The 17,716-nt window shown below is 35.4% G+C and overlaps 4 protein-coding genes across 5 annotated transcripts; 3 read left to right on the forward strand and 1 right to left on the reverse strand.

Moving 5' to 3' along the window:
• Positions 1–912: 912 nt before the first annotated feature.
• LOC111884157 (4-hydroxy-tetrahydrodipicolinate reductase 2, chloroplastic) lies at positions 913–3,461 on the forward strand. Its single transcript, XM_023880478.3, has 9 exons — positions 913–1,100; positions 1,546–1,782; positions 1,851–2,088; positions 2,196–2,329; positions 2,392–2,466; positions 2,620–2,721; positions 2,805–2,914; positions 3,017–3,104; positions 3,200–3,461. The coding sequence occupies exons 2-9, from the start codon at positions 1,567–1,569 to the stop codon at positions 3,266–3,268; spliced, it is 1,032 nt and encodes a 343-aa protein (XP_023736246.1). The 5' UTR covers positions 913–1,100; positions 1,546–1,566; the 3' UTR covers positions 3,269–3,461.
• Positions 3,462–3,692: 231 nt separating this feature from the next.
• On the reverse strand, positions 3,693–6,327 carry LOC111884156 (conserved oligomeric Golgi complex subunit 4). The gene is made up of 2 exons (XM_023880477.3): positions 4,493–6,327; positions 3,693–4,387 (listed from the first exon to the last, which is right to left on the reverse strand). Exons 1-2 carry the CDS (start codon positions 6,074–6,076, stop codon positions 3,758–3,760), a joined length of 2,214 nt encoding a protein of 737 aa, XP_023736245.1. The 5' UTR covers positions 6,077–6,327; the 3' UTR covers positions 3,693–3,757.
• Positions 6,328–8,742: 2,415 nt separating this feature from the next.
• LOC111884159 (mitochondrial carnitine/acylcarnitine carrier-like protein) lies at positions 8,743–10,559 on the forward strand. 2 transcript variants are annotated; one of them, XM_023880480.3, is made up of 4 exons: positions 8,743–9,040; positions 9,153–9,242; positions 9,402–9,793; positions 9,870–10,559. In XM_023880480.3, the coding sequence occupies exons 3-4, from the start codon at positions 9,402–9,404 to the stop codon at positions 10,381–10,383; spliced, it is 906 nt and encodes a 301-aa protein (XP_023736248.1). In that variant the 5' UTR covers positions 8,743–9,040; positions 9,153–9,242; the 3' UTR covers positions 10,384–10,559. The 2 variants fall into 2 exon arrangements, with proteins under 2 accessions (XP_023736248.1, XP_023736247.1); XM_023880479.3 differs by having other exon boundaries at positions 8,744–9,045.
• Positions 10,560–10,695: 136 nt separating this feature from the next.
• Positions 10,696–11,801, forward strand: LOC111884160 (uncharacterized). Its single transcript, XM_023880481.3, has 4 exons — positions 10,696–10,904; positions 10,996–11,160; positions 11,232–11,405; positions 11,518–11,801. The coding sequence occupies exons 1-4, from the start codon at positions 10,827–10,829 to the stop codon at positions 11,647–11,649; spliced, it is 549 nt and encodes a 182-aa protein (XP_023736249.1). The 5' UTR covers positions 10,696–10,826; the 3' UTR covers positions 11,650–11,801.
• The last annotated feature ends 5,915 nt before the right edge of the window (positions 11,802–17,716 follow it).

Here is a 17,716-nt window from a genome sequence, read left to right on the forward strand (position 1 = left end):
TATAACAAAAAGCATAATTCTAATTCATAAATACAAATAAATTGTTCAAATAACATTCAAAATGTTTAGTTTCACAATGAATTTGGAGAGTGACCAGTATTATCGACGTTAAAAAAATGATGGAAATTAGGATTGAATTTTATTAAACATAGATAATAATAATGTAACATTATAATTTACAAATTAATACTTTGATTAATATATTGTAATATTTAAATAATATTAAATTATATATATATATATATATATATATATATATATATATATATATATATATATGTGTGTGTGTGTGTGTGTGTGTGTGTTAAAGTTAAATGGATTGATAATTTTTACCCAACACAACCTATTTAATCAAATGGATTAGACGGGTTGACCCATTAAAGTTAAATGGGTTGGAAATCCCAACCCAACCCGCTAATTTTGGGTTGAGTTTAGGTTGGGTCGATTTTTACCAGCTCTAGTTGTTAATGCGTTTATAAAAGAATAGGTTTATTCACCTTTTACCATGTGTCATCCTATTAGGCATTTTAATTAATGTTATGTCATTTGTCAATCTATTAATTCTTCATTTCAAATTTTAAAGTTTTCAGTTTAATTACATTAAATTAATAACATTAAAATAAAAATTAAAATAAAATTAATATGTATTATAATGTATGTATTTATTTAAATCAATGATTATAATTTATATAATTAAAAAAATATTATTTAACTAATAATTTATTTAAAACAATTTATTAATAATTTTGCATTCTTATTTAAAAGTTTAATTAATTTTGGAACCATGATTTTTCGAGATAATAAATTATTTTTATTATATTGATTTGGATGATAATTAGTGACATGACTTAATTTAAAAATTAATGAAATTGTACTGATAAAATTACCGAGCCTGGAGACTTCAAAAAGACTGAAAGAGGTCTATTTTGCCCGAAACCTAAAACACGCCTCCACCTTTCTCTTTCAACATCCACGCCCCACAACGTCTTCCTCCACCATTCGCCGGCCATCAGACATACCATCGCCGGCCTCCGTCGACCAAGCAGCGCCGTCGACCCCTGCAGTGCGTCTCCGCCGAATTCTTCCCCTCGTCCCCGACGGTACTCCTCAGTTCTCATTTTTTTTTCTGCTTTTCTTGCTGAAATTTTGAATGTTTGTTTTAATTTGAGTTTAAACCCTTGTTTGATGATAAACACCTGATTTTAGTCGATTTCTTTGATGACCTTACCTCCTTACCATTCTACTGTACACGAAATTTCAATTTTTTTTTAATCAATGTCTGGCATTGTCAATGTAGTGGTCTGCTGTCTGATACTTTTGTGCGATTCATATGTCATTTGTGCGAATTCAACTGTTTATATGTGATGTATAAGGCTTTGTTTTTAGGAACTCTTGATGAAGCAACTGTTGTTTCTAAATGTAATTGTTTTTTAATTGTACTATTCCAACATTATAGTTTCTATAACATTACATCATGCTATAGAGCTCTTGAAGTTTCACTTAATTTGTTAATGGAGCTAAAGATATATCCTATTTCATAAACAGAATCGCATAAACACAAACAAAATGGCATTCATTCTTGAACTCCCCATGAATCTACTTGGAAGACAACAACAACAACATTTCACATCATTCACAAGGAGTAGAACACCATCAAAATTCCCTAATTTTACCAGAAAACAAAGGTGTTCACTCTCAATATCAGCTACACTAAACACACAAATCCAAAGCCTCGATGACAAACATTTAGCTCAATCAAAACCTCTTGCTCTCCCAATTATGGTACTTCTTCACTCCCATTCCAATTTCACACAAATTTTATTTTTTTGAGCTAATTCCTTTTATTTTAGGTCAATAGTTGTATGGGGAAGATGGGTCAAGCAGTAATTGAAGCAGGAATATCTGCAGGGCTTCATATAGTTCCAGCATCATTTGGAATCGAACAAGATGCTGGTAAAACAATTCAAGTTGGAGGGAAAGATATTCAAGTTCATGGTCCTTCTGAAAGAGAAACTACTTTAGCATCTTTACTCAAACAACACCCTGATCTCATCATTGTAGACTTCACTGTACCTAATGCTGTAAATGGTAAATATCTAATTTTATGATATCAATCATCTATACATATTATCATATTAGTTTTTAATGAATCATCCATCATGTTATGTTATGTTATGTTATGTTATGTTATGTAGATAATGCTGAGTTGTATTGCAAAACTGGAGTGCCTTTTGTGATGGGAACTACTGGTGGAGATAGAGATCTTTTGTATAAAACTGTGGAGGAAGCAAAGCTTTATGCAGTCATATCTCCTCAAATGGGAAAACAGGTGAACAATTTTTTTTTTTTTTTTAAATGGATGTTTAATGTCATTTGATTTTATTTTTTTAGGTTGTCGCATTTCTTGCAGCTATGGACATAATGTCTAAGCAATTTCCTGGAGCATTCTCTGGATATACACTAGAGGTGCTGTTTCTTTTTGACTTAATGAGGCTTTTCCCATTTAAGAAGTTCTAACTTTGTACAAATTTGTTCTTTTTTATTTTTCACAAATATGACTTTAATTTCGTTAATAATTTTTTAATTATCATTTTTTTTTTTGTTTTTGAAACCAAACAGGTGTTGGAGTCTCATCAATCGACAAAGTTGGACACATCTGGAACAGCAAAAGCCGTCATTTCATGTTTCCAGAAACTTGGGGTTTCCTTTGACTTGGATGAGGTAGGAGGAGGGCATTTATGTCTTTTGCACATATTATTATTATTATTATTTTAATTTGGAATTATCTTTCAAAATGAAATCAGGTACAATTGATACGAGATCCAAAACAACAGATTGAATTGGTTGGTGTTCCAGAGGAGCATCTTAATGGACATGCATTCCATATGTATCATCTCACATCTCCTGATGGAACGTAAGCTTGTTTTTTTTTTTTATTCATATTATAATCAAATAATTGATTTTGGATATTTCTCTATGAAAAAAATCTTAATTTATAATTAATTATTATTTGTAGAGTTTCATTCGAGTTTCAGCACAATGTTTGTGGGAGATCAATTTACGCAGAGGGTGCTATTGATGCTGCACTTTTTCTCGCTAAGAAGGTGCTTCTTTTTTTTTTTTTTTTTTTTTAAATTATCTTCATACCTTTAAACTAATGTTAATTGCTAAAAGAAAAAGTGTAATTTTTGAAATGCAGATACAAGGAAAAGCAGATAAGAAGATATATGACATGATTGATGTGTTGCGTGAGGGCAACATGCGTTGAGGGATGATAATAAAATTATGAGTTTTTGTTAGATAAGGATTTAGTTATAGTTATAATGTTGAAATGTTCAATCACCCTGTTTGTTTTTGTTTTAAGAGTTTAAGGCTATGATTAGGTTGTTTTTTGTAAGTCATAATAATGAGCATGTGATTGATGTAAGATATTCTGGTAATTAATTTTGGAACTTATGTAAGCCTTCTATTTTGTTTTATTTTTAATTTTATAAAACGTAACCACAAAAACCTACTACTCCCAACTCTAATTACAATGGTCTCGTAAAACAAAAATAAAAGCTTGTTATATTTACCACCACATTTATTTAGTTCACTGGCATTTCTTAAAAGCTACATGTAATTTTTTACTAGTTGTATTTAATGAGTTCTTTTTTTAACCAAAAAAGATGAATCACGTAAACAAATGAAGATAAGAAGCAATAGAAAGAGATCCAATTTTACTTTTCAAAAAATACACGTCAGATAGATAGATACATTACAACTTTAAAGCAGCAATAGCCTCGGGTTTAAAATCAAGTCTCATCCCCAAAACCCTCCTAACCTCAGCAGGAGTCAACCTCCAAGTCATAGGCCCCGAATTCTCCCCCCAAAACTCCAAAATCTCCGAAACCTTCTCCAAATTCAAAATGGTGGCCATCTGAGTCAGCCTCGCAAACTTATCCCTCACAGTTCTCTGAGTCATCCCAGAGAAATGACTCACCAGGGCCCGCACATCCCGGTCAAGCTGCAAACCTCCAAGTTGACTGAATCTCTTTTGCATCATGATAAGTTCAAGTCTTTTTACAATAAAATCAATCACTAAATGGACAAAAGAGTCATAGATGTTGACAGTCATGAGCGGTTGGAACCAGGATGTGTTGGATTCAACCGCATGGAGAAGCCGTTGGACCCATGGGTCGTTTACCTCGTTTTCCGCGTATTCTGTTTCAGAGAGGTCGTAGGATACGGTTGCTACAGTGTCTAAAACTGGGCGGATCCGGTGGGTCACGGTTCCTACCAGATGTTCTAGACCCGAAATTAGGGTTTTTTTGAATCCGTTGCTCATTTCTCCTAATTCTGATAGACATGACTTTATTCTTTCTCTCTCACCAGCTCCAGGGAATACCTGTCAATCATAACAATAAATGTATATAACCTGTTTTCATAAAGTAAATACATAAAGGTGAATATTCATATACATTTGGATGATGAGTTGTTACTAGTTAGTTACCTCAGCACATTGCTCTTCGATCTCGTGTCGTAGTTTCAGGGCATACTCACTGCTCACGTCCATGTTATTTAAGGCAGTAGAAATATCAATTCCTGTCTTTTGCACTCCAACACCACCTAAAAACAGCTTTCCTCCAAGGTTAGGCTCCCTCATTTTCTGCTGCAAAGCGTCATTATACTCACCACCAAGCAAACTTACAGCACTGCTTAAAGCTGCAATGACAGAATTGATATTGGATGTGGATATGGATCTGCGACAGCAACTCTGAAGAACATAGAACACATCATCAACCATGGAAGTTGTGAGGCTGTCCATTACATGCTCATCGATCTTGATAGCTTTTCTGACATTTTCAACCATGAAGAATCCTTCCAAGATCACGTAATAACTGGTTATGTCTTGAATAACTTTGCTAAAATTCCCACTCCTGAAAGCTTTGGTGGCTCTTGGTGTTAATTCTGGATCGACTTGGCTTAGGCCCTTTATCTTTGAAACCATGTACTCGGTGTAGTCCTCACCTAGTTGTGTGAGTGACAATATTTCTTCCAGATACAGCTCTATTTCCCTGGGGTCTGGCCCTTCTTCCCCGGCAGATAGCAATTCGTTCTTGTAAGAATTGATTTCAGATGTCAGTTTAGACAGCTTGCGAAACTCCATGTACTTTTTTAAGATCAGAGAACCCCTGGAATCACACTCTTCTTGGAGCTCGCAGATTGCATAGACAATGCCATCTTCTCCGCAGAGACTTCTCAATATCTCTTCATTCTCTTCGATTGCTAGCACGATGTCTTTAAATAAATTGGTTAAACAGGCAACGAAATTTACCTGGCTCTGATTCTGCTCCATGAGTTCCACTAACTGCTCAAATTCAAGTTTGGATCTCAAGGATATCACCTTCTTTAAGTAACCGACGTACACCTGCAATCCTTCTTCCTCTAGAGAGAGAGGGGAATAAAGTCTGATGAAACGAAGGACGGTTTGGTGGTCTCTCTGGTCGACGGCCGCCGATAGTCTTCGCCTGACAATTGATTCGAGTTGTTTCTTGGAAGCGAAGAGCTGCTCCCTCTGATCTGAACCAGAATCCTTGTATTTTGCGTCGATTTGAAGAAATGTTTGGACGTAATTAGCGGCGGACTCGAAGTCTTCGTTCTCCAGCGCCTTCTGAACGCCGTCAATGCAATTGGACCTCTCTACAATGGCGTCGATGCGGAGGAGGGTTTCATTTACGCGAGATTGAGCAAGGTCGAGTTCGCGGACCTTGCCGGAGACCTGATCGGCGAGAATACAAGTGGAATCGACATTCGACAGCATGTGATCTGATTCAGATTTGACAATGTCTAGCACGTCGGCGGATTTCTGGAGGAAAGAAAGATGCTTGTCAAGATCAGGTCGGAGGGAGAGGATATTCTCGAGTTGGAGATCAAGGCCACGCTGGTAAGCAATGCACTCATGGAGAAGGCGAGTCATCGCCCCAACGTCAGTGAGCTGCTGGACGTGTTCAAGGGCCTCAGAGGTACCAAATTTAACTGCAGAAGAAGAGTTGAAGGTTTCTTCCTCCTCCGTCAACGACGGAGATGACGCCATAGTGAACCGCGGATACGAATTATTCCTACACCGGAAATATGCAGATCGGATTTGAAATCCCTAAAATGTTCCAGATTTCGCAAAGCCAGACGCCGTGGAAGACACCCCCAAGACCTCACCCAAGTAAATAATTTTCATTAGATTAAATTACAGTTTTGGTACCTGTGGTTTTTACCAATCTTCACTATTAGTTCATTTTTTGATTGTTTGACATGCCCATGTATGGTTTCAAAAAATTACATTGGTGGTCCCTGAGTCAGTTACAGTTAGCACTCTACCGTTAAACGCCTATAAAATGATAAAAATACCCATGTATTTGTCCCTTATGATATTTTGAATTTCTTTGATTTTTAGGGACCATTTTATAACAAAAAAAAAACTGAAAATAAACCTTCTATGTCTCTTCTTTCCAAACACTACTTAGAGACATGTTTGTGATTGCTTTTTGAACTCTAAAAATACATTTGGACAAAAGTCTTCATTGGCTAATGGTGATAATAAAATAAGTTTTTTAATAAATTATATAGATTAGGTTTTGTTGTTGCAAAAGGTAAAAGTGTTCGACTTAAAATCTCCTTTTAAAGCTATTATGGTTAAAAAATTAAAAAGAGTTTTAAAAAGTCAAGCTTTACATACTTTTCAAATATCATTTTTGAAGGTTTTTTAAAACTAATGGAAAAGTCATTTTGAAAAATTCTTTTGAGATTGTCAAACATATTTTTTGACTTGTTAGCTTTCCAAAAAGCCATTAAGTCAATGATTTGTTTTGAAAAGCAATCTCAAACAACCCTTTATTCCCCATCCTAGCCAAAAACCAATCAAAAGAATGGCTTCGACATTTACCACCTCTTTCACGTCGTCCACCTCCTCCACCAAAATCTAACATAACCTCCAACGTCGGTCACCTCCTCCATGTCACCCTCTCTCGAACATGGGTCATCTCTAACACTTGATGCCCCTCATTTTCGTCCATCCTCTCATCGGTTCCCACTTCCTCATTTTCCCTATCGCTGACATTCATATCAACAATTCTCTCATCCCTTTTATCACTTGTTCTTCAAACTGACCCCATTATCTCATCCCTTTTCTCAATTCATGTAGATTATTCATGGATTTGAAGATTAGATAAGACTAGTATATGAGGATGAAACAAACGAGATAATGAAGTAGGCTAAAAGAATTGGTATTTGTGTGTGTTTTGCAAGTGAAAATAAAGGAACAAACATGATTTTTCAACCCCTACCCCTTGGTTTGTGATTTGGATGAATCATCCCTTCCCTGACTTTTCTTTGGATAAATAGCACTAATGTCACCCGCCTTATGCGACGCCATGTTTATGGCCATTTGGGGTGATGTTCATGCGTCAAAAGCCTTGCTAACTTATCCCCACGGGTGCCTTTACGGACCCATGCCACATGACCTAATAGTTTTATGTCATGATTCTCCATATAGGTTGTCCACATGTAATTTATTGTTGACATGGCAAAATAATTTTTTTACTTAGACAACTTGATTTTTTACCAATGTTTATATTTATAACATCAAGCTTTCATTTTCTTATTACAACATTGTACTTCTAGTTCTTTTTATTAAGACATTATACTTTGAATAAAATGTATACAAAAAAAAATTTTCATGAATAAAACATGTTCACCAAAGATCACCAATTCATGTTCACATAAATTTAAATATGCTCACAAATTACTGTTTCATCGACAAATTTCACATCCTAGTTTGTAATGGCCAACAATGTCAAATTACTATGTGTAAATAAAAAATTATTTGAAAGTAGAATGTTATAATAAGCAAACAAAAGTACAATGACATAATAAGGATAAAATGAAAAGTATGTTGCTACTATTTTGCATTTAGCTCTAAATTATACTTTTATAATACAAATTTTATATCGACTATACTGTTAGGTAATCCGTAACGAGATTAATCCATAATTATGATTCTATTGCAAAAATTTCAGGTGCATTGGAAGAGAACATACGAGAGCTATTCAAAAGCATACAAAACCGCATATTCTATAATTTGAATCATCGAAATCAAAGCAATTGCTTAAAGAAAAAAAAAAAAAATCGCCAACGCACGGAAATATAATATATTATGTGTTTTAGTTAATTTGGCGAGCTAGAAGACCAACCACGCATATCTCAAAAGCAACAATGACGTAGAAACTCAAAACTTTCATACAACTATACAAGGTTGAAATAGCATCTCAAAAGTTAGCGATGATATTTATATCCTTCATCTATGTATACTTTTGTCTACTTCTTCATCTCCATTTTCCATCAAATCACACGTCAGCATTCATAATAAAAGATTTATTTACTTTACTTATATAAAATGTCCAATCCAAAATAGTTGTAACAAAGATAAATAGACAAAAAGTTCACATTAAAATCGATGTGAATGCCATCTTAATGATCATTAGAGAAACAAACAATGACTGTTAATAAAATGAGACTTGGTTAAAAACATAATATAATGTTTTAATTTAAAATACTATAAGACAATATCTAGTATATTAATTTGTTGTGGAGAAGTTGGTAATTTCGCACTCACCAATGTTTGCCACATTCTGACGAATCTTTGGTGTTTGCTTGCCTTTCGATGGCCACTCCCCACCAAACATTTGCGCCAAAATTTAGCAATTTTTTGGTGAGAGGGAGATTAATCGGTGAATCTGGTCCTCAATTCTTCTGTATTCTCTACAGGTTCATTTCTCATCTCCTTCCGTATATATGTGTCTGTGTGTTCCAACTCACACCAACGCAATCCTATCTTGTCCATATCCCTCTTTGTGGTTCTCAAATATTCAAGATTTCAATTCCCCACAAACCCTTTTGCCCACTTCTGTTTCTATTACCATCATCTCTCCATATTCGTCAAAAAAGATTCCACTTTTCAAGATTCATGCCTCAAAAGCTAATGGGAACTCACCAATAACTAACATCGGTTTGGTATTTTCCATTCTTTTTACGTTTTTCACTCTTTCTTGTGTCGATTGAATCGAGAATGGGCACTGTTTCTGAATGCCTATCAACATTGTTTTCGTTATAACTTTCAGGTAGAATCGTTCGAGGTATAGGAGCAAGATTTGCTCAATTTTAACTTTCTTCGATCAATCTCGAGTGGGTTTATCAAATAATCTGTAAAGGTATGATTTTTATTTCAAGAACCATGAACAATCGCCTTAATCTCTTTTTTTTTGCATTAAATATCTCAATTTGGTGTTACATTGATGAACAAAAAGGTAAAGTTTAAATCTTGAGGTTGTATGGACAAAAATTGGTTACCCAATTCGATAAATTTACAGATGGGTGACGTTGCAAAGGACTTAGCCGCCGGAACGGTAGGAGGTGTAGCCCAGTTGGTGGTCGGACACCCTTTTGATACCATCAAGGTGAAGCTCCAAAGTCAACCGACTCCACCACCGGGTCAACTCCCCCAATACTCCGGCGCCATTGATGCTGTTAAAAAAACCTTGGCAGCTGAAGGTGCAGGAGGTCTATACAAAGGTATGGGAGCCCCACTTGCCACGGTGGCAGTCTTCAATGCGGTGTTGTTCTCAGTTAGGGGAAAAATGGAGGCCATTTTAAGGTCCGAACCCGGTGCACCATTGACCGTGAAACAACAGACCATCGCCGGAGCCGGTGCTGGTTTTGCCGTCTCCTTCTTGGCAACCCCAACTGAGTTAATTAAATGCAGGTCTGTTTACGAAAGAGTAAATGAAGCTCTACAAAGTTCACGTTAGTTTATGACGCAACCTGTTTCTTGAATTTAGATTGCAGGCACAAGGTGCAGGTGCGTCGGTGGCAGAAGGTGGTGCAGCCGCGACGGCGGCGTTGAAGTACAGTGGTCCAATGGACGTGGCTAAGCAAGTGTTAAGGTCTGAAGGAGGGGTAAGAGGTTTATACAAAGGAATGTTTCCCACATTTGCTCGTGAAGTCCCTGGAAACGCCACCATGTTTGGTATCTATGAAGCTCTAAAACAATATCTCGCCGGTGGAACTGATACTTCCGGGTTAGGCAGAGGCTCCCTGATGATGGCCGGAGGGTTAGCCGGAGGTGCGTTTTGGATTTCCGTTTACCCTGCTGATGTCGTCAAGAGTGTGATCCAGATCGATGATTATAAGAACCCTAAATATTCTGGAGCAATTGATGCTTTCAAAAAGATTCTTAAATCCGAAGGAGTTAGCGGTTTGTATAAAGGTTTTGGACCTGCAATGGCACGAAGTGTCCCTGCTAATGCTGCTTGCTTTCTAGCCTATGAAGTCACAAGATCCAGTTTGGGTTAAAATTAAAACCTATCATTTTTAACATTTATTGTACCAAATTATTTATTAATTTTCTTTTATGCTTCATGGGTTTTTCTTGAAATCTAGTGTTATCATGTTTTATGATAACTTGTACCTTGTGCATTAAAACTTGTACACCACATGTTCCAACATCCTTAACATGATTTACCTTTTTACGTTTTTATCTTTTATTTTTACATCCCTAAAACAACGCATGTGCCTAAATAAATTCACATAAACCTTTGATTAATTCTTTTGACTGAGTAATTAACTTTGCCATAAAAAACTCCATGCATTTTGTTGAGTCAACAGATAAAAAAGGGAAAGGGTTACTTTTAACAGTTCCAAATAAACTTGTATGACTTCCCGAATATGAAGGCACATAAGTTTATAAATAGATACACATGCATCTGTATTAACAGTTCTACGAGACTGTAAAAAAAATGGTAAAAATGGACGATCAGTTGCAGTCTCACTCCGCACTACCTCTTCTTTCAAAACCCGATCGCATGGATTCTTTCGTGAGCTTGATTTCCACATTTCTCAAATCAAAATTCTATTTTTGTTTAAATTCGAGAGTTTAATGAAATTCTTTTTGTTATATATGTGTAGATGAAGCATATCAGAAAGCACCCTAATTTATCAAGATGGCGATATATTTTTAAATTTGGGAGAAAGAACAGCGAATGTGTTCCATTGAATGAAACTATTGCGGATGTCAACAACAAAAGCTATTTGCTAGATAGGATTGAGTCCCTTGAAGATCGTCTTATTCAGGTAATATTATTTTCTTTTTCTGATCATAATCAAAGATGAAAATTTATCTTCTCTTTTGGGGATTATTTCAGCTTTCTTTAGAGATTGAAACACGAAGAACATCACGCACATCAACAACAGCATCAGCGATTCCAGGGACACGGGAATTACCGATTTCTTCATACCCGGTTTTCAACAATCCTAAGCCAAAATGCAAGCGTGTAGCTTCTGATGTTCTACCCATTAGCACTGGTGGTGAATTACAGGTATGTTTATTGTTTAAGGACTCATTGTGTAATTTGATGAAGCAAAAGGACTTGAAGTGGAATTTCAATATATACGTTTTTTTTTGTTATCGTTGGTTGTATGTATGAACAGAAGAGATCTGAAACACTGAATCCGAAGCAAAAACGGAGGAATGGAAAGAGTCATGTCGAGAATTGTAAGACATTCAAGAATGGGAAGAAAAAAGCTCACAGTTGGCCACACCTAAAGATATTAGGTTGCTAGTGCTTGTTTTATTCTAGTCTTTTGATTTTTTTTTCTTTTTTGCACCTTTAATGTTTTTATTGTTTGCATTTTCTACATAAAGAATTATTAAAAAAAAGTTAATGGACTAGTTAATGGTGTTGAACCTTATTTAATAAATTGATACGATACCATTTTTTAAGGCTAAAGAGAAGGGTTAGTTTGGATGGGGTAGGAGAGTAACGATCTAATTTCAATCAATTTGACAAATATGATACTATAATCTAAGGTTTAAGTATTGAGAAATTAAATATCCTCCTATTTAATTGGATTATTTAATTGGATATGAGGATTTGTAGGAACAAAAGTTAGCAAAATATTTAATTTCTCTATAGCGTTTACATAAACAAACAAAATAAGTCTATTTCAAATAGAGTTTGGAATGTACAAAACATGATCGGATGTTGAGCATGCCAAATGGGACTATTTTCTTAAATTTTAATCTCATCCAAAAATCTCATCTACCCTTGCCCTCTCGTATGGTCTCTTCTCGTTCATAACACATTTTTTTCGTAGATTGATGACATCAAATCTTCCTCCATCAATACCATTTCCTATCATCTGCTTAAAATTAATAAAACGCAACCTAACATACACAACCAATATGACAAAATTCTTTTTGAATAACTATTGAATATTCAACATTAATGGTGCTTAATAAGGTTGTACAAACCTTAATCTGATAGACTCAAAACTAAAGTCCTCAACCCCATCTTACTCTTCCCATACATTTGTATGTCAAACAATCCCACATGAAACAAAATCGACTTGTTCTGAATCTTGCTATTTTATTATATGGAATATCATTCCCGATGATCATAGAAACTTTAATTAAAATGAGTAACAACATAAGGGGTTTGTAAGGAATTTTGTTCTAACTTATCTTTGATATGCAGAGCCTTATCGAGTTTTTGAGTATGTAAGTTGAGCCTAAAATTAGAGATACGTTCACGAGCTTTAGGGTGTGTTCGACACACAACTTTTAAAAGCATCTAACTTTTAGCTATTAAGAAAAAGGTCGAAAAAAAGCTTTGTTCGGCAGTAAGAGCTTTTAGCTTTTAATTACAACAAAAAGCTACTTCAAGTAGCGTTTAACAAAAACTTTTTTATAATTTGACTTAATTACCCTTCCTTAAAAATAATGATGTATTTTAGATACGTATTTTTACATGTTTTAAAAGCTTCCGATTATTTTCGTTGAACAATCATATACAAATAAAAGTTAGAGCTTCTAGCTACAAACTTTCAATTAGTTTTATCGAACACGCCCTTAAACACTTTGGTAGAACCGTAAAATGTTGATTTGTGGTTGATCACTTCTTTCATGGAGGAATGTAGAAGTGATTAAGTGGGATGAAGATGTGGAGGTATCAAACATGTCTATCGTATGATGCTATGGAGATTGAGGTTAATGAATATATATATATATATATATATATATATATATATATATATATATATATATATATATATATATATTATGTAGAACTTGTGAGGATAACATGGTAATTTTACATCGTGTTCTGTCACATTCTAGATTTTCCAAATGACAAGTCCTCTCAAGTATTGTTCAATCCAGTCTCACATATCAAATGCTATATAAGAGAATACATATACAACAACATACTATATAAATGTCATTAGAATTAGTTTAAGTCTCCATAGGATGAAGAGTCACTTAGATGACCTCTAACATGTGCACAACGAAAAGTTATATAAGGGAAAAACTAGGAAAAGTACGTTTTAGTTTGCAGTAAGAAATAAACATGGCTACTTTTTGTAACACTTGCATGATTCATGATTTGGGCATTTTGGCAAATGCACTTACCAAATTATTTATTTGAGGTTTCACGTTTTGGAGTTTTTTAATTGTAACTCCCTAGTTCTGATTATGCATTTCCCATACTAAGATTGGTGGTTTTAAAGCCTAAGGAAATGTAGAAGTGAAGTTCGAAGTTTGGAGGAATTAATCGCAAAAATATGAAAACTAAAAACCCGGGCAATTGTTAAGAGGACACCAGGGCTTATTTGAGTGTTTTGATGAAGCTTGAAGACGTGACAATCACAAAAAAAGTTGTCACCGATCGCTAATCACTAAACATAACGAACGTTAAATATAATAAACTTAATATGTAATATTTATTAGTCTATGATAAAAAAAGATTAGGTGTTCCAATATATATGAAAAATCAGTCAAATCGTACAAAAACTATAAAAATAAGTACATCTGAAACCGAAGCCTGCTTCCCAACTCAAGCATCAACCACATATGCAAGATAACCCATACACCCGTGCTGAATATACTGTCGAGCTCTGGCAGCAGAATAAAAAGTTGATCCCAATCTGGTACCATCTCCATAAATAACAAGTTCTCCCCCACTTGGGGTTCAAACTATCACCCGCTGACCCTCACAATCGATCATAGCCCCGAATCTACTCAGTCAGTCTATCCCTACAATAAAACACACATCTCCCATGGGAATAAGGATCCGATCAATCGTGTAAAGCACCCCAAAAATCTTCAAAACACAATCCCGAAAAAAACTCGACGCAGAAATCTCGTGTTCGTTGGCGACAGAAACCTGCAACAGACACTCCATCTCTCCAAGGGTCATATCGAAACCCCTACTAAAAGACTGAGATACAAAGGACCAACTCACACCAAGTCAAAAAATACAAGGGCGGGCAAGGAATTCACTAAGAAGGTATCTATCATAAGCATAAACATAAGCATGCCATAAAATAATTGTCAGAATGATAAATGTAAACATTCCAGTAATGACGTCCGACGCCACTGTGACAACCGTCAATTTCCGGTCAAGTCAAAGTCAACTAAAGTCAACAAGTAAAACCGGTCAACTCAATTAACCATTGTGTACTAGGGCTTACGTTAGGTAATTACTATACAACTCGCTATTCTAATGAGAAATCATCAATTGAAAAGTTCGTATATCTAGACTTCCTTAACCTAAAACTGTGGTAAGTAATGAACCAAACCGATAAAACAATGTTGCATACTCATCGGGAGTGTGTAAGATCCTTAAACATGGCTTAACGGGGCTTACGGACCTTGCATTGTGGAGCCAAGCACTCAAAAAGGTCACAAAAGAAGCCTCTCCCAATCTCTTTCACTCTATCTCTCTTTATTTGAAATCTCTCCCAAATCTCTCTCTGTATGAGAAATCTCTCCAATACTGTGAAATATCTCCCTAATCTCTCTCTGTATGAGAAATCTCTCCAAGAATGGGAAATCTCTCCCAAATCTCTCTAAGTATGTGAAATCTCTCCTAAATCTCTCCCTGTATGAGAAATCTCTCCAAGTATGTGAAATCTCTCCCAAATCTCTCTAAGTATGAGAAATCTCTCCAAGTATGTGAAATCTCTCCTAAATCTCTTCCAAATCTCTCTCGAAAGTTCCTTTAACTTTTTATAGTCTTTCGGGTCATCCCGACCCTTAACCGAGTCAAAAACCGCTTAAAATGGAGTAAAAATGAGTAACATAGTCTTAAGGACCCGAAAACCACTCTTTAGAGGCAAACCCTCTTAGGGTCGAAGGTCCATGAAGGGACCGAACTGCTGAGCCAAAGCCCCAAGAACCGAACCTGCCTTTCGGACCGAGCCTCGCAAAGACCGAACCTGAAGGTCCTCTCGGACCCGAACCTCGCACGAACCGAACCCTTCGGTCCATTTTGCTTCCGACCAGTTTCGCCCCATTTCGCCTTCAGGTCCAGCACCAGGAGGGACCGAACCCTCGCACCTTAGCTCCTTCATGCGAGAAGCCTCGCAGCTTCGCGTCAACTTCTCGGTTTTCGATCAGGAGTTCATTTTAAGTCCGTTTTTAATTATTTTGACGCGGGATTTTCATCCAAAATCATATTTTAAAATATAAAACCCCTTATTTCTTAATTAATCACGTTTTTTAGTATAAATCTTATCCAAGAAGAGTGGGTGAAGTACTTGAGGTGGAGTGTTGACTTCACTTTAGTTTATGACACAAGCAACCACCCATGCCCACTCAATGACCAACCATTGTCTTTCCACCGTACCTGGTCATTTCATTGTCCTTTCCCCCCTCTTTCCAGCCAAGCACTTTGACTCAAGGGTAGAAAACCCCTTATCTCTCCTCCCATTCACTCATACTTCACCAATAAGCAAAAACTCACTCTCTCTCACTTCTCTCTCTAAATTTCAAGATTTCAAGGCTCATTTTCAAGTTCTTCATCTACCTTGGTAAGTAAATCTCTTCCCACACTTGATTTCCTTACACTTCTTCACTCAAATCATGAGTTCCTTACACAAATATCGTCATATTTGTTGTTAGATCTTCGAATCTTCAAGCATCATCTAAGTGTTCTTGAGTTGAACACTACCTGTCTTCATCATCCATCTACTGAAATCACTCAAGGTGAGTTCATACCCCCTATCTTTTCATGTTTTCTTAAGTTTTAAGGGGGGGGGGGGGTAATACAAGTTAAAACACCAAGAACACAACTAAACTTTTCCAACAGCTTTCATCAGGAAAGTTTAACTCCATTCACGGACTGTTTTGGTCAACTTAAACATTTTAGTTTTCAAAACTGTATTAGATGCAAATAGTTCAGGTTTATACCTTTAAAATGAACACTTGCACATCTCCATACGATTTTTCTACGATTTATGGCGATTTTTACAAAACAACCTATCATTTCAAGAACAAATCCGGACCAATTTGTGAATATGGATATTTTAACACAAGTTAAACACTTCCAAAAATCATAATAAAAATTATGAATAAACTAGACACATTTTATGAACTTTCAAAATTTACGAATTCAGTTTTTGACTTGGTATGATTTTTCTAAAACAGTGCAGAAAGGTTAAAAACTAGTTAACAGCTTATAACTTTCATAACACTTTGTATTCTGATTGAGCAAAGTGTATAACAATAAGTTCTAAATATTGAATGTGTTTTCTTGTTATTTTATCATCATAAATTGAAATTTAGTCATCCATGATAAGATTCTTCATTCATTTAGAACACATATATTAAGCTATAATAAGCATAGTTTACGGATTCATAGCACTAATGTATTTTCATAAAAGAGTTCTTTTACATTACAAACGTTTTGGATAAACTATAATAGGTATAGTTTATGTATCATTTACTTTTCAAACTTATTTACCAAAAGTTTTCAGTTTAGTTCACGTAACTTTGTTAATGAATAAATTTATGAGACATTCCCTTCGTGTTACCTTTATGGTAACAAAGTCAAAAGTCCTGTAAATTATAACCAGAGTCTCTTGTAAGGAGAGCGTGATAGTTGTGTATAGATCTATATTGGGTCTGACAAACCCACACCAAAGCTGCATGCAACAGCTAGACCGGCAGGTCTGAGGTGACAAGTGTCATTTAACGTGCGACGCCTGAAGAACGTCGTATTACGAGGCCGTCATAGTATGGTTATAATAACTCACATGTGGTATTAACAAATAATAAGATTTACGGGTTCTACTTTTAAATTAGCGAGTTATGTTGATTTAACTCACAGGAATTACTTTTAGTGTGGAAAAATACTTGTACACTTTTATATCAAAAAGGGTTTTATGCCGATCTAAAATCACATTTATATCTTTAAGTATCGAAAAATACTTGTTTATTTTCACTCATGGGATTTAGGACTACCTAAATTTTATAAGGAAAATATTGGATTTTCTTTCGAACATATTTCTATTAAAACTACATTTCATCTAGAATTGTTAGGTTTCAGCTATAATTGCTAAGTGTATATGCTAGAGTTATATAAGAATCTAGTCACAATCGACTTAGAATTGGTGGGTCTGCCTTATCTCCTGTTCCTTGTCTGGTTGTGGACCTAGGGCAGACCCATTATATTCAACGGTTTATCTAACTAAATTTTTATATAACTTATATACACTGGGTGATTATAGAAGGAATCTACGGGTCTTTCTAGGGTTCATTATCGCATAACATAGAAGCATTCATTTCACACTTAATTAAGAAAATATTGGGTTTTCTTTGGAAGCATATTTCTATTAAAACTACATTTCA

The sequence above is a fragment of the Lactuca sativa genome, chromosome 3 (genome assembly GCF_002870075.4).
Source record: "Lactuca sativa cultivar Salinas chromosome 3, Lsat_Salinas_v11, whole genome shotgun sequence".
NCBI classification, from domain to species: Eukaryota; Viridiplantae; Streptophyta; class Magnoliopsida; order Asterales; family Asteraceae; genus Lactuca; species Lactuca sativa.

Bases quoted from the DNA above. Each gene is read 5' to 3' on its own strand.
- LOC111884157 (XM_023880478.3), top strand. From the start codon at position 1,567: ATGGCATTCATTCTTGAACTCCCCATGAATCTACTTGGAAGACAACAA. The intron at 2,467-2,619 runs GTGCTGTTTCTT...GAAACCAAACAG, and splicing joins TCTCTGGATATACACTAGAG to GTGTTGGAGTCTCATCAATC. The intron at 2,722-2,804 runs GTAGGAGGAGGG...AAATGAAATCAG, and splicing joins TTTCCTTTGACTTGGATGAG to GTACAATTGATACGAGATCC.
- LOC111884156 (XM_023880477.3), bottom strand. From the start codon at position 6,076: ATGGCGTCATCTCCGTCGTTGACGGAGGAGGAAGAAACCTTCAACTCT. The intron at 4,388-4,492 runs GTAACTAACTAG...TATGATTGACAG, and splicing joins TCGAAGAGCAATGTGCTGAG to GTATTCCCTGGAGCTGGTGA.
- LOC111884159 (XM_023880480.3), top strand. From the start codon at position 9,402: ATGGGTGACGTTGCAAAGGACTTAGCCGCCGGAACGGTAGGAGGTGTA. The intron at 9,794-9,869 runs GTCTGTTTACGA...TCTTGAATTTAG, and splicing joins ACTGAGTTAATTAAATGCAG to ATTGCAGGCACAAGGTGCAG.
- LOC111884160 (XM_023880481.3), top strand. From the start codon at position 10,827: ATGGTAAAAATGGACGATCAGTTGCAGTCTCACTCCGCACTACCTCTT. The intron at 10,905-10,995 runs GTGAGCTTGATT...ATATATGTGTAG, and splicing joins CCGATCGCATGGATTCTTTC to ATGAAGCATATCAGAAAGCA. The intron at 11,161-11,231 runs GTAATATTATTT...GGATTATTTCAG, and splicing joins TTGAAGATCGTCTTATTCAG to CTTTCTTTAGAGATTGAAAC.